Genomic DNA, 21133 nt, shown 5'->3' with positions numbered 1-21133 from the left:
GGAGTCCCCGCTCCAGGGACGCTGCCTGGCGGCGCGTCGCCGTACACAGCCACAGCCCAAACAGGCCAAGGTGGGGGGTCAGTGTGGCAGGTGACACCGGGTGACCCCACGGGAAACTTCGTGGCCCCTCCTTGCCCCAGGGGTGGGGTGCACCCCAGACAGCTCACCCTGACCTGCAGTCGGGGCGGGGCCTGCACCTCAGGGACATGCCAGAAACCCTCAATCCTGACTCCAGCAGAACTTTATTACAAATATAAATAGCTCTGTACAAAACACCCGTGCCCACAGCCAGGCGTGGGGAGCGGCTGGGGGGGATCCCGCCCCATGGGCCACCCAGCCCTCCACGCGGTTGGGGAGAAGCCTACACTGCCCCCCCACCAGCTCCAGCCAGCAGGTGCAGGTCCTCGTCCTCGTCCTCGCCGTCCTCACTGCCCAGTGCCGCCAAGCTGCGCTTCAGGCCCCGCTGCTGGGAAAGCGCCAGAGCGTACTGCATGTTGTAGCGGTTCCAGTCACAGCTGCACGGACACACGGGCAGTTAGCACAGGGCACAGAGCCCAGGGACAGCACCCGGGGGCACCCGCGGGCACGTACAGCTTGGCGAGGTCGTCGCGGTGCCGCTGGAGGCCCTTCTGTAGGAACTGCACGGTGGGCAGCAGCGTCCCTGCCCTTGGCGAGAAGGGGCCCGTTAGCACCTCATGTGGGGACACACTGTCCCATCCCTGGCCCCTCGGCACACCCTCACTACCTGGCCTTGAGCTTGTGCCCATGCCGCAGGAGCAGCCTCTGTGTCCACAGCAGGTAGAACTCGAGGTGGCGGGATGTCTCCATGGAAGCAGCCAGGAACTCCAGAACTTTCTCCACGTACAGCTCAGGCAGTGAGGCGCCCACCACCTCAACTGCAGCAGGAAGGCAGCGAGTTCTGGGTTCTCAGGCACACCCCCGCCCACCCACTCACTCTCCTCCCGCGGCACCCCTGCCCGCCCACTCACTTACTGTGGTCCCGCGGCACCCCTGCCCGCCCACTCACTCTCCTCCCGCGGCACCCCTGCCCGCCCACTCACTTACTGTGGTCCCACGGCACCCCTGCCCGCCCACTCACTGTGGTCCCACAGCACCCCTGCCCGCCCACTCACTCACTCTCCTCCCGCGGCACGGCTTCCAAGGCCTCCTGCACCAGCTTGTGTTCGTTCAGCCGCAGGGCCAGGAGGATGGCACGGGTGAACTCACGCTGGCGCAGGGCTTCGCGGACGCGCCCTGGGGTGACACTCGTGTCCAGCTCAAAGGGGTCGAATAGTATCTGCGAGTCCAGGGAGTAGATAAGCAGGCCCTCGGTGGTGGTGGCCGCCCAGCAGCGCCCTGGAGACCGAGCAGTTGGGGTGAAGATCCAGGCCACAGGGCCCATGGCGCCCAAGTTCAGGGGGATCAGTGGCTGCCGCCTAGCCTGACCCCCAGTGCTCCCCAGTGCACCCGTGTGTCACACAGGAAGCCGCACACGCTCCCAGGAGGGGCAGGCTCCGTGGGAGAGCATTTGGCCACAGGGCCCACCATGCCCGGCCCCACCCCGGGAGTGGAGCTCACCGGTCGGAGAGAAGCGGAGCGAAGTCACCCGGATCTCAGGCTTGAAGTGCCGAGAACTCATGTCCCCTGGGAAGAGGAAGCTTGCTAGGTGAAACTCACCCCAGGCCGTCCCCAGCCCCACTGCCCGCCTAGCAGCCTCCCTACCGGCCACAGGGCCCGGGCGCAGCAGTACCCATCCGCCCCAGTGAGGCCCTGCCCACCTTTCCTCACTCCGGGCAGTGGCACTGCCACGCCATCCTCCTCCCCGGCGTCCTGATCAATGAGTGCCAGGTTGCCAAACTCCGTCATCTTCCTCCGGTTCAGAAACTCCTAGGCACAGGAGTGGCAGGGCTTCACCCACATTCTAGCTCGCTGGCCACCCAGCCCAGCCTGGGACAACCGGATGCACACTCCTAGGGAACTTGGAGGGCTGGGGCTTCTGAACCCTGAACTGTGGTGGGGGCCCAGGCGGACGGGCACAGTATAGCCTGCACCAGACGGGCAGGCAGGCAGCTGCCAGGACAGGACTGTCCACCGGCCTGAGCTCACCTCCATGGCGTCCAGGGACAGGTTGCTGGAGATTTCAAACTTCTTCATGAGGATCTGCTCCCTGACGTGATAGATGCATACAAACTTGGACATGCCTCCCGCCAGGATGCTCTGGCCGTCCGCCGAGTAGCAGAGCGTGGTGAAAGACCTGGGCCAGAGACACAGGCTCAGAACCCCAGCCAGAGGCCCACGGTGTCGGCCCTGGGCACCCATAGCCCCCTGCAAATCTCTTGGTCATGGACAGCCTGTAGGGTCCTGCAGCCTGCAGCCTGGACGGGGTCCTGCAGCCCCCTTGTCCTGTGGAGCCAGGCGCCAGGCCCTCACCGCCTTGGGCCACACGCCCAGGCAGAGTGCGTAACTCAGGACAAAGCCACAGCCCCAGGAGGACTGGGGCTGTCCTCTGGCTGTGTCCTAGACACAGGAGGACTGAGAGCACAGAGCAGCTGTGGAAAAGCACAGGGTTCTGGGAGACCAACACCAACGGACCCAGATCCATGGGCACAGCTCCGCCCCACCTGAGAAGCAGGGTGCTTGGGGAGAAGCAGCCACAGATGCAGGAATGCACTCAGACCCCAACAACAGCCAAGGACAGGCATCTTGGGGATCTGTGTGCCCTGGAGGCTGAGCAGGAGGGCCTGGTCCTGCCCAGGATGTGCAGTCTGGGTCAGGGTACTGGCATGACTAAAATCCCAACTCTCATAGGGGTTGAGGGCAGTGGAGCCCCATGACAGCTCTGCCCGGAGTTCAGGTGTGGCCCTGAGCAGGGGGCTTGGACATCCGTGGCAGTGGTGGCACAGCACCCTGCAGAGCCCACACTCACTTGCCCTTGGCAGAGTGCTTGGCGGTGATCTTGTCCAGCTCCTTCCTGCCCGTCTTGAGGTCGTGTCTACCTTCGATGGAGCCCCTCTGCACGGCGTTCTCCGGGTCCCAGAAAGTGATGTGCGAATTTAGCGTGGCCACAGCCAGCTCTGCCCCATCAGGGCGGAAAGTCACGGCTAGAGCTGATGAGAGACGCGAGCTCAGGCCCCAGGCCGTGCCACTGCTGGCCTCCACGTGGCCATGGCCATGGTACCAGTTGGGCAGAGCTTGGGACCAAGCTGGTTGATGGTATGGTGTGGCCCAGGCAGAAGGAGTTAGGGTAATAAGGAGAATCCAAAAGGGGACAGCAGAGGTGGTCCGGGGCCTGCCGGACAGAGCACTGACCGCCTGGGACAGCAGGAGAGGGGACCTGTGGCTCTTGGGCCGGCAGGCTGTCTGAGTCCCAGGGTGACAGCCCACGGCCACAACAGAGCCATCTCATGTTCCCAGGGCGGATCAGCGTGCTGTCCCCCAGCACTGCCAGCCTCGGGCACCGGGACAGCAGCCTGCACGCTGCGTCATTCCTCCCAGCCTTCAGGCTCCGGACCACATGCGGCCAAGGCAGGAGTACGTGCCTGTGCGGGGTGTGTGTGTGCACACACTAGGTGGGGTGTGTATTTGTGTGTGTGTACACGCCACATGGCTCACCATCAGAGGTCAGGGCCAGCGTCTCTTTGGTCCTCCAGCTGTCGTACATGTCCCACAGGCGGACTGTCTTGTCCCAGGAGGCGCTGGCCAGGATCGACTTCATTGGGTTGAAACACAGGCCACTGATGGGCCCCTCGTGCCCAGACAAAACCTACAGCAGCGTGGGGAGCAGGGCTGAGGGGCTGGCCTGGACACCCGAGGCCTGGGGGCAGCCTCAGTTTGGGGAGGACCCTCCTGTCCACCCGGCCCCCCAAGCAAGGTGGCTGTGCTGGGGGGGGTGGTCCTTACGTCCAGGAGCCTGCCTGTCTGCATGGACCACACGAAGATCTCGAAGGAGTCCTGGGCCCCTGCACACACAATCTCCCCACTTGAGTCCACGGCCACGCAAGAAAACTGAGTGGGACGTGGGGACGTCAGTGTGCGGAAGTTACGGTACCTGCAGAAGGAGCAGAGGCCAGCGTCACAGTGGGCCCACACTCGCCTGCAGGCCAGCATCACGGGGGCCCACTGTGCAAGGGGGCCGTGCTCGCCTGCAGGCCAGCGTCACAGTGGGCCCACTGTGCAAGGGGGCCATGCTCGCCTGCAGGCCAGCGTCACAGGGGGCCACTGTGCAAGGGGGCCGTGCTCGCCTGCAGGCCAGCGTCACAGGAGGCCCACCGTGCAAGGGGGCCATGCTCGCCTGCAGGCCAGCGTCACAGTGGGCCCACTGTGGAAGGGGGCCGTGCTCGCCTGCAGGCCAGCGTCACAGCGGGCTGATGCCCACCTTCCCCAGACCCCTACCATGTCAGGGGAGCCATCACCTATGCAGGTCGAATGCACGCACAGTGCCATCCATGGATGAGGTCACGATGACATAACCAGTGGCTGTGAAGGTGACCCCGGTGACACCGCTGGAATGCTCCGTGAAGGTGACAAAGCAGAAGCCACTGAGGGTGTTCCACACCTTGACCTGCAGGCAGGCATGAAGGAGCGGTGAGAAGCAAGTGGGGTGAGCCCAGGACCCCTGACCGTGGACGCGCAGGAGCCCACCTTGCCGTCGTCCCCACCGGTGACGATGTACTGGCCGTCGGGGGAGTAGGCCAGCGACACCATGCTGTTGAAGTGGCCTTGCTGCTTCAGGATGTATGACTCGCTCTGCCACTCCCACACCAGCAGCTGGCCCAGTCCTGTGCCACACAGCAGGGGCTGAGTGCGGCAGCACGGCAGCTCCCAGAATCCTGCCCACCAGGCCCAGGGGGCGCGGGCAGCAGCTTGTCCACCAGGCCCAGGGGGCACGGGCAGCAGCTCCGAGCACAGGGCCCGACAGTGAGCCTGCGGCAGCCTGGGCAGACACCACCCTGACCCCAGGCCAGAGCACCTGCCAGTCCCCAGGGAGACCAAGGCCAGGGTTCCTTCTTTGAGGAAACTGCTGCCACCGCAGGAATGCTAGCGGGCAGCCAGCACGGGGCTCCCAGCCCCTCCACCCCAAGGGTCTGTCATGCCTTGGATGTGGCTGTGCGTGGCGCACCTGAGCAGCCGAATGCGATCCAGTCGCCTGTGCTGTTGATGGCCACCGAGGAGATCCTCTGGTCGGAGATGCTGAGCAGAGAAGCACAGGACTGTGAACAGGGGTGTCCAGCCTCCCCAGACTCACCGACACCCCCCGCAGCACCTGCCATCAGGCCACCTGCTTGGCAGGTGCTCCCAAAGTCTCAGGGGAGGCTGAGAGCTATCCCCATCCAAGGGCTAGAAGCAGCGCTGTGACCCCACGGCCTGCACGGCAGGCGCAGGTTCGGTTCCACCTTCCCCTACCTCAGCCAATCCAAGGGAGACCCAACACTCACCTCAGGGAGTGGATGAGGTTGAACTCGGGGAGCTCGTGAAGATGGAAGATTCCAGAAGCAAAGCCAGTGACCAAGAGGTGAACCTTCTTATGGTATGCTGCTGCTGTGAGGTTATTAAAATCGCCCTCTTTGTTGAAGAAATACCTGGCGGACAGGGAGCAGGCGCTGGGAGAACGGCCAGGGCCAGGCTGCCGTCCGCCACCCCAGACGGACACCTCCACCACCACAGCCAGCTCCAGGCCTGAGCTCGGGGCCCAGGGGGCAAGGAGGGCAGGACAGCCAACCTCCCGGCCCCTGTCCCTCTGCCATGTCCAACAGGGCCTCTGCCCGGCAGCCTTCCTTGCTTGGTCTCTCCCCCTAGTCTTTCTGGGTCTTGCTCCTTCCTGCCCCCACCCTAGTTGCCCCTTCATTGCTTTAGTTTCCCATAAGGCTGAGGGACCCCATCCATGCCAGCCCAGCCATAGCAGCCCTACCAGACTCTCCCTGCTCTGCTCAAACCCACCCGTCCCAGGGCCACTCCCAGCCTGGCGAGCCCCACCAGCACACACATGCCGCCCCTCAGACACGGGGCCCCTCCCCCACTCCCACCCTCCTGACATGGGACCCCCCCGCAGGGACGTACTTGGCGACCCGGGAGTACTTCACTTTCCCTTTCTTCTCCTCTTCGGTCGGTGCGGTTTTTCCACGGATGGTGGTCCCTCTGTCCCCCTCCTCGTCCTCCTCCTGGTGCTCCGCCTCCGCCTCCCGCTGCAGCAGGTCAGCCCGCCAGCCCCTGGGGGCCTTGAGCCGCAGGCCTTCAGGGGGCGTGTCACAGTGCCACAGGCACAGCACACCATCCTGGCTCACCGTGTACAGCTGCCGGGGGGAGGGGCGGGGTCACACCTGAACCCAGGGGCTCCCTGGGCGCACCCGGCCCCCGTGTCATCAGGACGTACGTCCAGGCTGTTGGACTCAAAGAAGCAGGCCACGATGGCGTCCTTGTGTCCCCCGAGGGCATAGTAAATGAGGTTGTCCCAGCGCTCAGCCCCAAACACCCAGGTGGACATATCCTTGCTGCCAACTGCGAAGCACCTGGGACGCAAAAGGATGAGAGCCCTGTCATGGCGAAGGCAGACGGAGAGCCGCACCGCCAGGCACACGGGAGCCCCCAGAGCGGCCAACCCCATCCCATCTCACTCCTGGGGTCCTAGCTGCAGGACGCACCCCCTGCCATTCCTGAGCTGCCTGTTGTACAACCCAGTGAACACGGCCCACATGCTGGACACTGCGTAGCTGGAGAAAAGCCAAAGACCCTGCAGGTACCCAGGCGCTAGGGAAGGGGCTGTTGGGGCATTCCTGGACAGGCTCTTGTGCCTGCTCAGCCGGGACCCTGCGCACTGGGGACGGCGCTGTGGCTGGTCCTGTGCCCCTAACGACAAAGGCAGACAAGGGCAGGCCGGTCAGAGACCCCACTGGCCGCACCTAGAGTCGTCCGTCCAGTCGATGCACGTGGTCTCGTCGTAGGGTCCGAAGTAGGTTTTGTCCAGGACAAACGCGTTGAACTCTCGCTTCCTCCCGGGCGCATGGTACATCTGAGCTATGCTGCCCTTGGTGACAACAAACTTCCTGCAGGGGACACGGGAGACAGTGCTGGGGGCCCACAGCACCTGCCCTCTCTCCAAGGCCTTCCCCTGCCTGGGACTGCAGTCCCACGGGGTGCCCGCAGCCCTTGGCCCAGAGCCTTCCCATACCTGCCGTCCGGGGAGAAGCATACGCTGTGCACAGAGCCCTTGAAGTGGAAGTGATGGAGCACCGAGCGGCCCACCAGGCTGACCAGCAGCGCGCTTCCCCCTGCAGGAGGTGGAGCTGATCACTCCAAGGGGCCGCCCCGAACCCCCACCCCATACCAGCAGTCCCCCACCAGCCTGGGCACATGGGGCAGAGCCCCGGCCCCATAGGGCAGACACCCGAGCAGCAGGGGAGTGGATCCCCGGACACCAGTGCTGGCCGCTGGCCTCCAACACACTGACCTTCGTCAACGATGATGGCCAGGCGACCATCCGGGGACAGCCCCACGCACTTGACATTGTACCGGGTGGCCAGCGGCAGCGTGTCGGACTTGTTGCTGAGAAACCAAAGTTGCACTGAGTTGGGGGTCAGCTCAGGTCACGGGGAGGGGCCCTGAGCAGGGTGGCCCTCAGGCAGAGACAAGGGACCAGCTACCCTGGGGGAGCCCCCGCCCCACCAGCGCACTCACTTCTTCAGGTCAAACACAGTGACTCTGTTTCCCACAGGGCTGATGACTGAGTTGCCATCACAAGTGAAGTTCAAGTTCCCTCGCCGATACACGGTACCCAGCAGGTTGGAAAACTAGAACACCATGTTCATCTTAAGCCCCAGACAGCACGGCTGCTGGACCGGGTTACCCCTCGCCCCCACCACGGGACAGCAACGCCCGGACCGAGTTACCCCTCGCCCCCACCACGGGACAGCAACGCCCGGACCGGGTTACCCCTCGCCCCGACCACGGGACAGCAACGCCCGGACCGAATTACCCCTCGCCCCCACCACGGGACAGCAACGCCCGGACCGAGTTACCCCTCGCCCCCACCACGGGACAGCAACGCCCGGACCGGGTCACCCCTCGCCCCGACCACGGGACAGCAACGCCCGGACCGGGTCACCCCTCGCCCCGACCACGGGACAGCACGGCTGCTGGACCGGGTTACCCCTCACCCCGACCACGGGACAGCACGGCTGCTGGACCGGGTTACCCCTCGCCCCCACCACGGGACAGCACGGCTGCTGGACCAGGTTACCCCTCGCCCCCACCACGGGACAGCACGGGACAGCACGGCTGCTGGACCGGGTCACCCCACGGCGCGCACAGGCCCAGGCAGCCTCCTCTCCGAGGCCCCGGCCATGTGCCTGCCGGGACCCCCGAGAAAGCCCCGCGCGCTCACCCTGTAAGCGAACTTCATGGCCGCGGACGCACGCGTGCTGCAAACAGGGAAACCGAGGCGCGCCACTTCCGGGACCACAGCCGGCAGCCGACACGCGCAGTGCGCACTTCCGGGGCGGGACTCCGAGGCTGCGCTCCCGGAGAGGAGCCTCGCTGCTTCGAAGGCGGAACCCTGACAGAGCACCGCCCCGTTCCGGGCGGAGCCTCGGCGTCTCAGAGGCGGAGTACTGGCAGAGCCCCGCCCATTTTGGGAGGAGCTGGGTGAGGCTGAGCACCGCCCCGTTCCGGGCGGAGCCTCGGCGTCTCAGAGGCGGAGCCCTGGCAGAGCCCCGCCCTGCTCTAGGCGGAACCTGGCTTCTTTTAAGGCAAGAATATAAGAAAACCTTCCTGTTTGCCCCAGAGTAAGCAGTGGAGGTGGGGTGCCTCACGGTCAGGGGCAGGTTTGGGAACAGGAAACAGCAAAGGGGTTCACGTAGCACCCGCAAAGGCAGCGCAGGGCCACAGCATGGGAATGAGGTGCAGAACAGTCACTTTTCTTGCTGTAATTTGTGTATTTTCGGGCCCTTGATCCGCCACCGGCTAAGAACCCAGCAGGCCTGGCTAACATGGAGCCTGACTGGTCTGGGGCTGCTGACCACTGCCTGCAGTCCCTGAGGGTCACTGCCATTGTCAGAACACTTCAGAAATTACTGATTTTCCCATGTGGGAGAGCCCATGAAATTCACATAAGCCTAAGGAGTTTTCTCCCTGCTTGTTAAGGTGTTGGTCCTGGGACGCTCGTGCGTCCTGCGGGTAACGGCTGCTGCTTGTTGCTCAGCTCACACCGGACGCCTGGCTTCATGTGAAACGCTGCAGGCCCCCATGGGGCCCAGAGTCACTCAGAATACATGCTAAGAAACACACCAGCTTCATGTCCCGGCCACCTGCTCCACCGGAAGGGGCAGGTGCACGCCGGAGGAGTGGCTTCCGGGGAGCGGCATGGATTTCTAGCCATTTCCGTGAAGCCAGAAACTGTTGCCACAATCTTGGGGTCCACCCAGCCCCCACTGGCTTCCTCTAAATGCAAATGCAGTTTGAATTTTCATCCTGGGGGGACAACACAATGCAGAACTGTCAGGGAGACCTCGCTGTCCAGGCGCGCTCACGAGCCCCTTCCAGGAGGGGGCAGCCGGTCCTCTGGGCTCGGGGAGCCGAGCACTTGGACTAACACAGAGCTGGGGCTCTCGCTCCCGGGCCTGGCAACCCCGGAGGGCAAACGTGGATGTTCACGTGGGAAGGCCTGAGTTGGGGAGCCCAGGCTGTGGCAGTGCTCAGGCTCTCCTTTGCCTGCTATAGTTACTGCTTCTCAAGCTGCACCTGAGACAAAGAAAGGACCAGGAAACCCATGAGTATTGACCTAGTTTACACTTCTCCAGCTTTCACACCGCGTGGGCGTGCAGGCAGTGCTACCCTGCCAGTGCCTGAGCTCGGTGATGCCTGGGGATGCTCGGCTCTGCCACTCCCGACGCCAGGGACCACTCCGGGGCGGGACGGCCACACGTTCCTTCTCCCTGACTCTGTTGTGACTCACACGTGTGCTGCACTTTTAAATAAGTAAGTTAGTGCTTGGAGTAGCAAGACTGGCAGCGATTCATAACTGCTGAAATATCAAAACCACCTGAGCAAGAACCTCAGAGCATACCCTACATCCGGGACCTGGGGAGGGTGGGAAATTGGGCGGGCCTTCTCCCTTAATACCCCCCTTTAAACATGAAGGTAACAATATGGAAAAAATAATAGTCTTACCCACTTTCCTGTAACCCTTAGCCTTTTTACCCTAATTAACTATGTAAAGATTGTCAATATATAATAATTTAAAAATAAATAAAAATAAACCAGCTCCAAGCAAGGACTCTCAGCATGCGACAGTGCCAATGCAAACCCGCACACACAGGACCATTAAAATAAATATGTATTTAATCCAAGTGCATCTCTGCTCCGTCAGAGGGACCCGGGGGCCCGTGCCCCGCTCCACTCTCTCCCCAGGACCCTCCGACGGCTCTCCCCCAAGGCACAGAGGGGTTCCACTCCCTTCCGTCCCCACAGGCAGCCATCTCCACAAAGCACACGCAGACAGCCCACACCCCCGACTGCCTCTCACCCAGCAGAGACACACAAGTCCAGCTGGTTCTAGGGGCTGGGCAGCAGTGGGACCCAGAGCCAGCAGGGCCTGTCCCTGGGGAGCCGGATGTGGGCAGCCAGCCCAGTGCCGGGAGGGGCGGCCAGGGAGGGGCTGGTAGCACAGACAGCATGAGATGACGACGACGTGACCACGCCGACCACCCTCCAGGGTCCCCGAGGCCTTCCGAGCCGCATGGCCGACGGGGCATCCGGCTGCAGCCAGTCCACACCTGCTCCCCAGCAAGGGGCACCGTCACGTGACGCTGACTTCCAGCACGTGGTCGTCCTGGCTGGGGATGACCAGGACCTGCGTGCCCGTGCTGGAGTTGAAGACTTGGCCTGCGGGGAGCGCCTGCAGCCGGGGCATGGGCAGGCCCTTGTGCTCGCTGCCAGCGGCCGAGTGCACGCTGCCTCTGCCCTTGACACTGCTGCTGTCCAGCTGCTCGTCCCCGTGCTTGTCCACTGACAGGGTGTCATTCTCTATCCAGCTGTCTGTGAAGCACAGCCAATCAGGGCCAGCCTCCGGGCGGCGGGGTGGCAGCCCTGGGCATTCACCTCCAGGACAGACACAGTGTCAGCCCCTTGTGATGGGGCAGTGACCAGGGGTGTCCCACTGCCAGCCACCCGCCCCCAGAGGCTCCCTTGGCCCTGAGCCCTACCAGCGTCCAGCTGAGAGGCGTGTGCAGAGTGATGGGGCAGGTACTTGAACAGCCTGACGTCGGGCAGGGGCAGGTAGCCTGCGAAAAGTGGCATCACTTCCAGGTGCACCCTGTGCGTGGCCTGGGCGGCCACGGGCATGCAGATGACCCCGCAGCTCTTGCCGCACACGGCCCAGTTGCTGCTGTTGTCAACCACTGAAACACAGGGGCACGCAGGTCAGCACCCAGGCCAGGGAGCGCCATGCCAACAGAGACCCCGTGCCTCGGAGAGCACCACACAGCACGCAGCCTGACTCGGGCAGTCCAGGGCAAGGTCCACTCCACCCATGGCTGAGGTGAGGTGGGGTGGTGTGGCTGTGGCTGTCTCCTTGGCCAGGCAGTCCTGAGACCGGGGAGCAGCAGACAACGGTTTTCCTGTAACCACTTCACAGACGTACACCGTGAGAACACCCCACCTGGGTGAGGCTGGGCTGCCAGGGGGCCAGCCGGGGTAGTCTGTTAGCACCGGTTGGTCAGGAGCCACAGAACATGTCCCTGTCTGGATGAATTAGCACGGAGGGGCAACTGTGGCCTTAAGATTGGCTGGAGTGAGGGAGCCCCAAGCCACACCGAGGAGCAAGGCGGGTGATGGCCTGGCCTGGCCCAGCCAGACAGCCCTCATCCTCCCAGTCCCGTGAGCCTGGGCACGCAGCGTCCAGCCCTCAGACTCACCTTCGTACATGAGCCGCGTGGTGAAGTGCGTGCCTGCCTCGGTCAGCGCCTCGTCCCTGTCCACCTCCAGCAGGTCGGCGAGTCGTGTGATACACACTTCCAGAGCACACAGGGAGCCCGTGCGGCACAACTCCAGCCCCGCCGGCGGCGCGATGGCGGCCTGTACCTTGTACAGTGTCTGGCGGAGGGACAAGAGAGCTCGAGGAGAGGTGGCCCAAGCAGCCTGGCTCCCCCATAGACAGGGACGCCACCCAGGAGGCACCGGCGGGAACCACTGCTGCCCGCGTGCCTCCCGGCAGCCCCAGCTCCACGGCCAAGGACTCGGAAGCAGCTCCCGACAAGCTGTCACTGAAACACATGACAGGGCAGCCAAGTATGTCCAGTGACAGCAGGAGAGCTGCCATGCCAGACAGAGGGGCCCAGGGCGGACAGCCACCTGAGCCAGGAAGCCCTGGCGCCCCCAGCAGGTGTGGGCTTGCCTCAGAGCAGGACGGCAACCCAGGTGTGGGACCACAGATATCCCATGTGGAGGGCAACCATGGACCCCCAACTGCTTATCACACTCCCAGCCCAGGACAAGGCGGTCACAGACCTCAGCACAGGCGCGGGCCTGCGGAACACCCGGGAGAAACCACAGACGGACCCCTGCTGCAGCACGGGACACGGGGCCGAGCCAGGCGGAGAGCAGAGCTCGTGAAACCACGCAGGCCATGCTCAGTGTGGGGAGGACGTGTGGAGCCGCGTCCCCGACCGGTGACAGAAACATCTTCCCACGGAGGACACACCCGGGGTCGTCCCTGGGAGGCGCCAGACCGCAGCAGCTGCCAGGGCAGTGCACGTCAGCACCCACGTGCTGCTGGGGACACCGGGCCTTGGTGACCACGACAGTCACCGAGTGGCTCCACCCTCTCCCCCAGTGCCATGTGGCAACCAGGACCTGGGTCTTCACAGCGGCACAGCCTACCTAGACCCCAGCCACGGACACACGGTACCCACAGGAGACCACGGCTCTACCGCACGGACAGCAAGAGGGAGACTGCTGACGCTGTGCTGAGAGGAGGAGGAAGTTACCGACCACACATGGCATGACACGTGTGGGAGAATCACGTGGCGCGTGGCTATCCAGCAACTGGAGCCCAAGGTGGTACCTCACACGCGGGCGCAGTGGGTTCCAGAAAGCACGGGGGCTCTGGGAGCCGCTGCTGCGGCACAGCACAGGCCAATGCTTGCACACTGGCCCCCCTATGGCAGTGCAGCATCCGGCACTGCCAAGTCCCCTAGCAAGGCCTGAGGGCCTGGGCCCCGCACCCACGCAGAGAGCAGCCGGGCACCAGCCGTCTGGGGAGTCAGACAACGGGTGTAGGATCTCTCCTCTCCCCGTCACTCTGCCCTTCACATACACACACACCCCATCCACTGTGCTGTGCTTGGAACACGAGGACACAGCTGTATCAAAGACTAGAGGCAGCGTCTCACGTGAACTGTCACTCAATGACCTCAAGCCAGCAAGGGGAGAAAAGCGAGCGTCACGGAGTGTACGCTCACACTGGGATTTGCCCAACACAGAGTCAGACTGCGGCTGCAGGGCGGAGCCTCCCTGACGCAGGTGAGAGGGGCTGTGGCCCGGGGGGTTAAAGTCGCAGTCTGTGACACTAGCATTGCAGGCTGAAGGCTCCCTGCTCAGGTGCTAGGCTGGCCGCAGAAGACGGCCCAAGAACGTGGGTCCCTGCCAGCCTGGACGGGCAGCAGGAAGCAGCTCTGGGTTCCTGGCTTCAGCCCAGGCTGGCTCCAGCTGCTGTAGCCATGTGGGGAGTGACCCAGCACGGGGAGCTGCACCCCTGCTCTCTCCAGCCTCCTGTCGGCATGCTCAGCTTTGTAGTATACATCACATCAGTTTTGCATCCTCCGACTTGCGGGTTTCAAGAAAGGGAGACATGCCTTGGGTGGCGGCATGGGCAGGGGGAGCTGGCAGTGCGTGGGGAAGAGGGCAGACTTGCTGTTCCAGGCTCCCGAGCCACCACGGGCTCCAGGGCCACCTGCAGGGGACGGCTCCCGCCTCTGCATCCTCAGAGCAGCGAGGACAGGACGACCTCTCTCACCTTCCCCAGCCCCCCAAAACACATTACGTACAAAAAAATTCTCCAGGTGAAACTCGTAAGTGTACGGCTTTAGGGGGACAGACAGCCGCTCCTGCGAAGCCGGGGAAAAGCCCACGGAGAACTGGCAGTGCAGAGCAGGGGGCGGCTCCTGCGTCCACTTCAACTCCCAGACAAAGAACACCGACTGCTGGCTGTAGATGCGCTGCAAAGAGACGGCCGGTCAGCACACGCCCTCCGTCGAGCAGCGCGTGCCACGGGGCGGGGCGGCCGTGACGCCGGTTCTCACTCACTCCCGACTGGCACCATCAGGCAGCAGGTGGGGGCAGCTCGGGAACCCCAGTGAGGGTCTGTGCAGGCCACCCACTCGTGGAGCAGGGACAAGGCGCCTGCACCCGAGCCGACTGCCTGCTGTTTGCTTCAAGTTGCGCACACAAACCAGCACAGGCAGGGGCACAGTGGTCACATGCGAGTGACAGGCACAGACAGAGCCCGGGACAGTCAGCTCCCCGTGGGAAATCCGGAAATGCCCCGCACTGCGGCCACCCGCAAAGAATGGCCAGGCCGAGTGGGCACCGCTGGTGTCCTCACACACCACGCCAGCACCTCAGATGCCCTCCTGCTGGGGTCTGTGTCCTAGCAGGGCAGGGGAGGAGGGGGTCCGTGACCAAAGTCAAGATGTAAACGCAGTCCCGCATGGACTGAGCTCTCCCAGTGCCGCTCGCCCGTGTCAAGGAGTGCGTGCCCGGCGGGGCCTGGCGGGGCGGGCTGCGAGCGGTTACCTGCTGGCACTGCGTGTTGAGCCGCACGAGCTGCAGGGCGGCACCGTCTCCGGTGTGTGCGAGGTCACAGTCTGACAGCTCGAAGTCCAGCTCGGACAGATTCTGGACGCACACCTGGACATACTTCCTGAAGCAGAGAGCAAACCGCGTGAGTGCAGCCGGGCTCTCAGCGGACGTGTTTCTGATGGGGCAGTCGTGCGCACGGCGCTGCCTTCTGCCACAGCCAGAAGAGCCCAGGGGGCTGCAGCCCCTCCCCGCCCCTGCACCCCTGACCCACAAACATCTTCATGGCCGCTGCCCACACTCAGGAAAAACAGCTGCTGATTGCCCAAACACCCGCAGGTGGACAGAAGCAAAAGGAAAGAGAAACTGCGTGCGGGGCAGGCCGGGGCCCCCCACGAGACCACAGGGCTGCACATGGGACACTGTCTGAGGGGAGCCCCCCCCCCGGCACTCGTGTCTCCTGGTGGGCGTGCCCAGCATGCTGGCACCCCTGGGCACAGGCTCCTCCACGCCCAACACCAGTTCCTGAGGAACCCTGCCCCGGATGGCCTCCGATGGCCATGAGGACGAAGGGACGGGGTGCAACCCGCGGCTGTGAGCAGGAAGGTGAGCAGGGGAGCTTCCCGCCGGGCAGCGGCCAGAGCCGGTCAGGAGGCCCACAGCACAGAGCACCGCGGTGGGGTGGGGAGCGAGCGCTCAGGCCACGGGGCAGCACCCAGATCAACACACCCACTGCCGGACGCCTGAGCCCAGGGAGCGACTGAGCTCCGTCAGTGCACGACGGCACTGCACCGTCACTGAGGGTGAGCTCGGAGCACTGAGCCCGCCCCCGCGCCCCGGGTACCGGGTTCCAGCCGACAGCAGGGCGTGCGTGGTCCTGAAGGGCACGCTGAAGGTCAGGGCAATGACCGTGGAGTAGATGGACCATGGGCAGTCGATGGATACCTGTGGGGAGGCGAGGACATACTTGGGCCACCGCAGGCCACCCCAGGTCCGGCGGCTCCCCAGGTGCCTTGGCAGGACACATGGTCCCACGCATGACAGGCCAGGCACGACACAGGAAGGATGGAGGCAGAAAGCAGAACCCCGGAGGCCACAGGGGCCCTGGTGGCTCCAGGTGCGAGCAGGGAAGCTCACACGCTCACACCAGGCCAGAGTGGAACGGATTATCTGCCCGATGTACCCGATGGGGCAGCGTGAGGACCAAGCTACCAGTTCCTGTAAGGACAGGAACAAACTAGCACCTGGGGGCGACGCGCACACAGAACTGCCCCTGCTCCCGCTGGAGCCGGGAGGTGGGCTCCAGGACCCCTGCGCAGCGCTGGCTGCAGTCCCGGCGGCTTGGAGGCCCATCCAGCTCCCTGCTGCTGACGACGGACAAGGCCAAGGGCCTGGGCCCTTACCAGCAGCTGGGCAGCCTGGCAGGAGCGCCTAGCCCAGCCCCGAGTGTGGCAGCGTCTGCGGAATGAACCTCTCTCTGCATCGCCCTCAGTCCCATCGGCCTCCTGAACGTGCGCCGAAGGGGAACAAGTGTCTTCCCCACCTTCGAGGACGAGGCGCCGAGCTGCCTGCCATTGCACGCCATGGCGTCTGGAGGCAGCCCCGGGACCCCTGGCGATCGGGCTGTGCAAACGCCCTGAGACATGCAGCTATCACAACACAGGCGTGCAGACTGCATGCAAGGGTGCCGGCCATATGCCCCACGAGTTCACTGCCTGGGCACCTGCAGCGCATGAGGGGCAGCAAAGGGCTGCGCCACTCCCGGAGTGACGGTGCTTCTGCCTGGCTGAGCGTGAGCAAGGACATGCCGAGGAGGACGCCCGGGGTACGCAGGCTCCACAGGCCTCCTCTGCGACAGGCGCACCGGGCTCCCCCGTAACACTCCTGCCGCAAGCCCGCTGTCCTGACGGCAGCTTGCGCCAGCCCTACCTTGTGGTCTGTGGAGGCCATGCAGAGGCCGGCCTTTGGCCTGTCCTTAGGCTTGGCAGGGGGCTCCGGTGTCCCCAGCGTGTCCCTGTCCCCAGGGGTGGCAGGAGCCGGAGGCACAGAGAGAACGTCCAGCTCGAACTCAATGGCGTGGTAGGCGGGAGCGGCGGGCAGGCTAATGCTGGTGACCTTGTCCGAGGACTGGATCCGCAGCCACGCGTCGGAGCACTTCTCTGCGAAAGACAGCAACAGTCCCTTCCAACGTGTCCCCGGACACACGTGCTGTGCTCAGCGGTAAGGCCGCCGTGGTGGCAAGGCCAGGGCGGAAAACCCAAGGACAAAGCCCCCCAGGCGGAGGACACAGAGGGAGCTGGCGGGGGACATTGTCACAGCACCCAGAGAAGGGGCCCAGGACCCGTACGGGTCCCTGCACCTGCAACAGGGCTGTGCCCTCTCACTGCTGCTGAGGGCTTGGGGTCACAGTGCCGGGGCGCCCGCAGGATGAGGAGCAGAAGGGCCTGGGGCTGCACCCCGACACTCAGCCAGGGGCAGCGGCACAGGCTCAGCTGACTCCTCGCAGCAGGTGCTGGGCACAGCCCACGGGGCTGCCAGGGACGCCACGGGACAGGACGAGCACCGGGAGGGAGCCACAGGACGCCAGCAGCACCCGCAGCGCAGCCGCACACACCTCGGGAGTTGGAATAGATGACAGCCCTGCTCTGCGCCTGGCCCAGGATGAGCATGGCTTCCGTGTTGCTGAGCTGCAGGCTGTCCCCCTGCTTCACCGTGTAGTGGCCGGTGCTGACTGTGAACTTGACCTTCTGAGGGATGCCGGCCAGAAGGCTATCTGAGGGGAGAGAGAAATCAGCATGGCTGTGGAAAAGAAGGGACCCATGAAGGCACGGGGCTCGGCCACGCTCAGGCTGCGGGGCAAGGCAGAGGCGCCCGACTGAGGATACAGCACAGGGGCCATTGTCGGAACCACGCAACGGGGGATCAGGCAGGGCACTGATGTAACTCCGACAGAAAAACAGAACAGGCAGGAGGGAGGACTGTGAGGAGGGAAGACTGTGAGGAGGAGACAGGACTGTGAGGAGGAGGGAGGACTGTGAGGAGGAGACAGGACTGTGAGGAGAGAGGACTGTGAGGAGAGAGGACTGTGAGGAGGAGGGAGGACTGTGAGGAGAGAGGACTGTGAGGAGGAGAGAGGACTGTGAGGAGGGAGGACTGTGAGGAGAGAGGACTGTGAGGAGGGAGGACTGTGAGGAGGGAGCACTGTGAGGAGAGAGGACTGTAAGGAGGAGAGAGGACTGTGAGGAGGGAGGACTGTGAGGAGGAGGGAGGACTGTGAGGAGGGAGGACTGTGAGGAGGGAGGACTGTGAGGAGAGAGGACTGTGAGGAGAGGAGGACTGTGAGGAGGAGAGAGGACTGTGAGGAGGGAGGACTGTGAGGAGGGAGGACTGTGAGGAGGGAGGACTGTGAGGAGAGAGGACTGTGAGGAGGAGGGAGGACTGTGAGGAGGAGAGAGGACTGTGAGGAGAGAGGACTGTGAGGAGGGAGGACTGTGAGGAGGGAGGACTGTGAGGAGGAGGGAGGACTGTGAGGAGGGAGGACTGTGAGGAGGAGGGAGGACTGTGAGGAGGGAGGACTGTGAGGAGGGAGGACTGTGAGGAGAGAGGACTGTGAGGAGGAGGGAGGACTGTGAGGAGGAGAGAGGACTGTGAGGAGAGAGGACTGTGAGGAGGGAGGACTGTGAGGAGGAGGGAGGACTGTGAGGAGGAGGGAGGACTGTGAGGAGGAGAGAGGACTGTGAGGAGAGAGGACTGTGAGGAGGGAGGACTGTGAGGAGAGAGGACTGTGAGGAGAGAGGACTGTGAGGAGGAGGGAGGACTGTGAGGAGAGAGGACTGTGAGGAGGGAGGACTGTGAGGAGAGAGGACTGAGGAGGAGGGAGGACTGTGAGGAGGGAGGACTGTGAGGAGAGAGGACTGTGAGGAGGGAGGACTGCGAGGAGGGAGGACTGCGAGGAGGGAGGACTGTGAGGAGGGAGGACTGTGAGGAGGAGGGAGGACTGTGAGGAGGAGGGAGGACTGTGAGGAGGGAGGACTGTGAGGAGGAGAGAGGACTGTGAGGAGGAGGGAGGACTGCGAGGAGAGAGGACTGAGGAGGAGGGAGGACTGTGAGGAGTGAGCACTGTGAGGAGAGAGGACTGTGAGGAGGAGGGAGGACTGTGAGGAGAGAGGACTGCGAGGAGAGAGGACTGCAAGGAGAGAGGACTGTGAGGAGGGAGGACTGTGAGGAGAGAGGACTGCGAGGAGGGAGGACTGCGAGGAGGGAGGACTGTGAGGAGGGAGGACTGTGAGGAGGAGGGAGGACTGTGAGGAGAGAGGACTGTGAGGAGGAGAGAGTACTGCAAGGAGAGAGGACTGTGAGGAGGAGGGAGGACTGTGAGGAGGGAGGACTGTGAGGAGGGAGGACTGTGAGGAGGGAGGACTGTGAGGAGGGAGGACTGTGAGGAGGAGGGAGGACTGTGAGGAGGGAGGACTGTGAGGAGAGAGGACTGCGAGGAGAGAGGACTGTGAGGAGGAGAGAGGACTGTGGGGAGGTGAGAGGACCTTGGGCAGGTGAGGGCTCGCGGGGCGGTGTCGACCCCCGCTGCTGCCGCTCTCAGGTCTCCCCTCCCTTCCCATCTGGGCCCCGCGAGGACGCACAGCTGTTAGTGAACTCTCACAGCCTGGGCAGAGGTGGGCGCAGCCCCGGCCTGGCAGTGGACAGTCAGCTGCCAGGAGAGGCAGTCCAGGGTCTGACTCTGCCCATCATCTCGGGGCTTCTGTTGCTTCCTAGGACATGACTGCCTTCATAGCACAGAGCACAAGGGACTCGGTGAAGAAAGCAGGTCTGGCTTCTGCTCAGGTGGAAGCTAGGCGCCCACACTCGCTGCGCCTGCCCTGACCCTGACCTTTGGCCTCTCAGTGTGTGTGTAAGCAAACAGCTGGCCCTCACATTCACAGGCCCCAGCTGACGCAGGGCACCCAGCCTCGGCCGGTGCCACCCCAGGCCTGGCTTCACCGGACAGCAGTGGACGCAGCCTCACCTTGCACTGACTGCCGCTGACACAAGCACAGAGCCTTGGGTGGCAAGCTGCCTGGAGTCTCCCCACTCCGCCAGCCCACTCAGCAGCCACAGGCTCCCCCTCACAAGGGCACGCCCTGCCCACCTACTCACCGGCCAGCGGCTCCACGCGCAGCTGGGGCTCCTGGGAGTACACGTCGTACTGCACAGGCGGGTGGATGTGCGGGAGCGCAAAGCACACGCGGCCCACCACGGCCCACAGCTGCCGCAGCGTGTAGGTTCCTGGCTCCTTGGCCTAGGACCAGAATGGACCCTGTGTTAGGATGGCGAGCACCAAGGCCCCGCCTGGGCAGGAGCACCAAGGCCCCGCCTGGGCAGCTCCTCGGCAGTTCCCAATGTGTGCCTTCCTGGGGTCCAGGCTCACAGCTGCAGAGGCAGGGAGCAGTCGCCTGTCTGGGCTGTCCAGGAGAGGGCATGCCAAGACACGCACTGCCTGGGGCACGGCACGGCCACCGTGCTACTCGGTAGTGCCACTCAGCTACGCGGGAGTCGAGAGCCAACACAGAGCAAACAGAAATGCATCCTCACACCTAGGGGGCAAAGCTAACTCCAACCACAGCAGCTCTGTGAGCCTCGCCAGCACGTGCTGCTGCCTGGACCACACCCAGCAAGGCCTGCTCCATCCCCCTGCACCCCAGCTCCCGCGCACACCTGGGTCTGGAAGGTGACCCTGTTGGCCCCCGGCTCCAGCGTCATGTGGTGGCAGCGCAGCACGTGTGGACCGTCCTCCAGGCTCAGGCCCGTGGGCGTGTCCAGGGACGCGCTGCTCTCCTGCCTCCTCAGCAGCAGGTGGACGTTCCTACAGATGATGCCCGTGGCGCTCAAGGCGTTGTCGGAAGGGCTCCTCTCGAGCACCTCGCGCAGCTCCAGCGCGGGCAGGCTGGGCGGGCAGGCGGGCAGGGCCGTGGGCTCGGCGGGGAAGCTGATGAGCCCGTTGGACGTCTTGTGCTTGGTGAGCCACTCGGCCGTCTTCCGGTAGTTGTTCTTCTCGATGCTGAAGTGGACGCTGACTGCGAGCTGCTCCACGTGGACAGGCACAGGCATCTGACTGCACAGGGTCACCTCCACAGACAAGACTCCACCCACGTGCACCACGGCATTAGCAGGGTCGAAGTGCAGATCTCTGAGTTGTGCAAAGGAATGCATGGGCAGCACTACCCTGTGACCTGCAGACGCACAGGATCAGATGTCAGTCCCCAGCAGAGGGCCGGCCGCAGGCGCGCAGCCCGTGTGCTGCCAAGAGCCAACCGGCCCACAGCCTGCCGCCTCCGCTCGGCAGGAGCAGAGA

The 21133-nt window shown here is 64.1% G+C and overlaps 2 protein-coding genes across 2 annotated transcripts in view; both read right to left on the bottom strand.

Annotated features, from left to right (window-relative positions):
• Positions 1 to 223: 223 nt before the first annotated feature.
• On the bottom strand, positions 224 to 8461 carry PWP2 (PWP2 small subunit processome component). The gene is made up of 21 exons (XM_040986686.1): positions 8378 to 8461; positions 7672 to 7784; positions 7445 to 7539; positions 7166 to 7265; positions 6897 to 7040; positions 6371 to 6506; positions 6058 to 6290; positions 5436 to 5579; positions 5120 to 5190; positions 4642 to 4778; positions 4413 to 4561; positions 3901 to 4048; positions 3613 to 3763; positions 2927 to 3107; positions 2107 to 2254; positions 1779 to 1887; positions 1579 to 1644; positions 1138 to 1356; positions 746 to 896; positions 592 to 666; positions 224 to 515 (listed from the first exon to the last, which is right to left on the bottom strand). Exons 1-21 carry the CDS (start codon positions 8393 to 8395, stop codon positions 362 to 364), a joined length of 2742 nt encoding a protein of 913 aa, XP_040842620.1. The 5' UTR covers positions 8396 to 8461; the 3' UTR covers positions 224 to 361.
• Positions 8462 to 10314: 1853 nt separating this feature from the next.
• Positions 10315 to 21133, bottom strand: part of TRAPPC10 (trafficking protein particle complex subunit 10) — a 49882-nt gene continuing 39063 nt past the window's right edge. The window contains exons 14-23 of the mRNA XM_040986685.1: positions 20497 to 21011; positions 19939 to 20080; positions 17402 to 17560; positions 16717 to 16946; positions 15632 to 15732; positions 14785 to 14911; positions 14037 to 14207; positions 11907 to 12084; positions 11196 to 11390; positions 10315 to 11028 (exon numbers count right to left, since the gene is read on the bottom strand). Coding sequence (XP_040842619.1) covers positions 10790 to 11028; positions 11196 to 11390; positions 11907 to 12084; positions 14037 to 14207; positions 14785 to 14911; positions 15632 to 15732; positions 16717 to 16946; positions 17402 to 17560; positions 19939 to 20080; positions 20497 to 21011 — 2057 coding nt within the window. The 3' untranslated portion in view covers positions 10315 to 10789. The remainder of the gene's footprint in view (positions 11029 to 11195; positions 11391 to 11906; positions 12085 to 14036; positions 14208 to 14784; positions 14912 to 15631; positions 15733 to 16716; positions 16947 to 17401; positions 17561 to 19938; positions 20081 to 20496; positions 21012 to 21133) is intronic.

This window comes from Ochotona curzoniae, unplaced genomic scaffold (assembly GCF_017591425.1).
Source record: "Ochotona curzoniae isolate NIBS_2020 unplaced genomic scaffold, NIBS_Ocur_1.0 contig_4516, whole genome shotgun sequence".
NCBI classification, from domain to species: Eukaryota; Metazoa; Chordata; class Mammalia; order Lagomorpha; family Ochotonidae; genus Ochotona; species Ochotona curzoniae.
The sequence above is the reverse complement of the archived record's forward strand: the minus strand, read 5'-3'. Positions and strand labels throughout refer to the sequence as shown.

What these genes read in the sequence shown, in the direction of transcription:
- PWP2 (XM_040986686.1), bottom strand. An exon ending in ACTGCCCGGAGTGAGGAAAG is followed by an intron (nt 1,645 to 1,778) that starts GTGGGCAGGGCC and finishes TCCTCTTCCCAG; the next exon opens with GGGACATGAGTTCTCGGCAC. An exon ending in CGCGACGACCTCGCCAAGCT is followed by an intron (nt 516 to 591) that starts GTACGTGCCCGC and finishes GTGTCCGTGCAG; the next exon opens with CTGTGACTGGAACCGCTACA.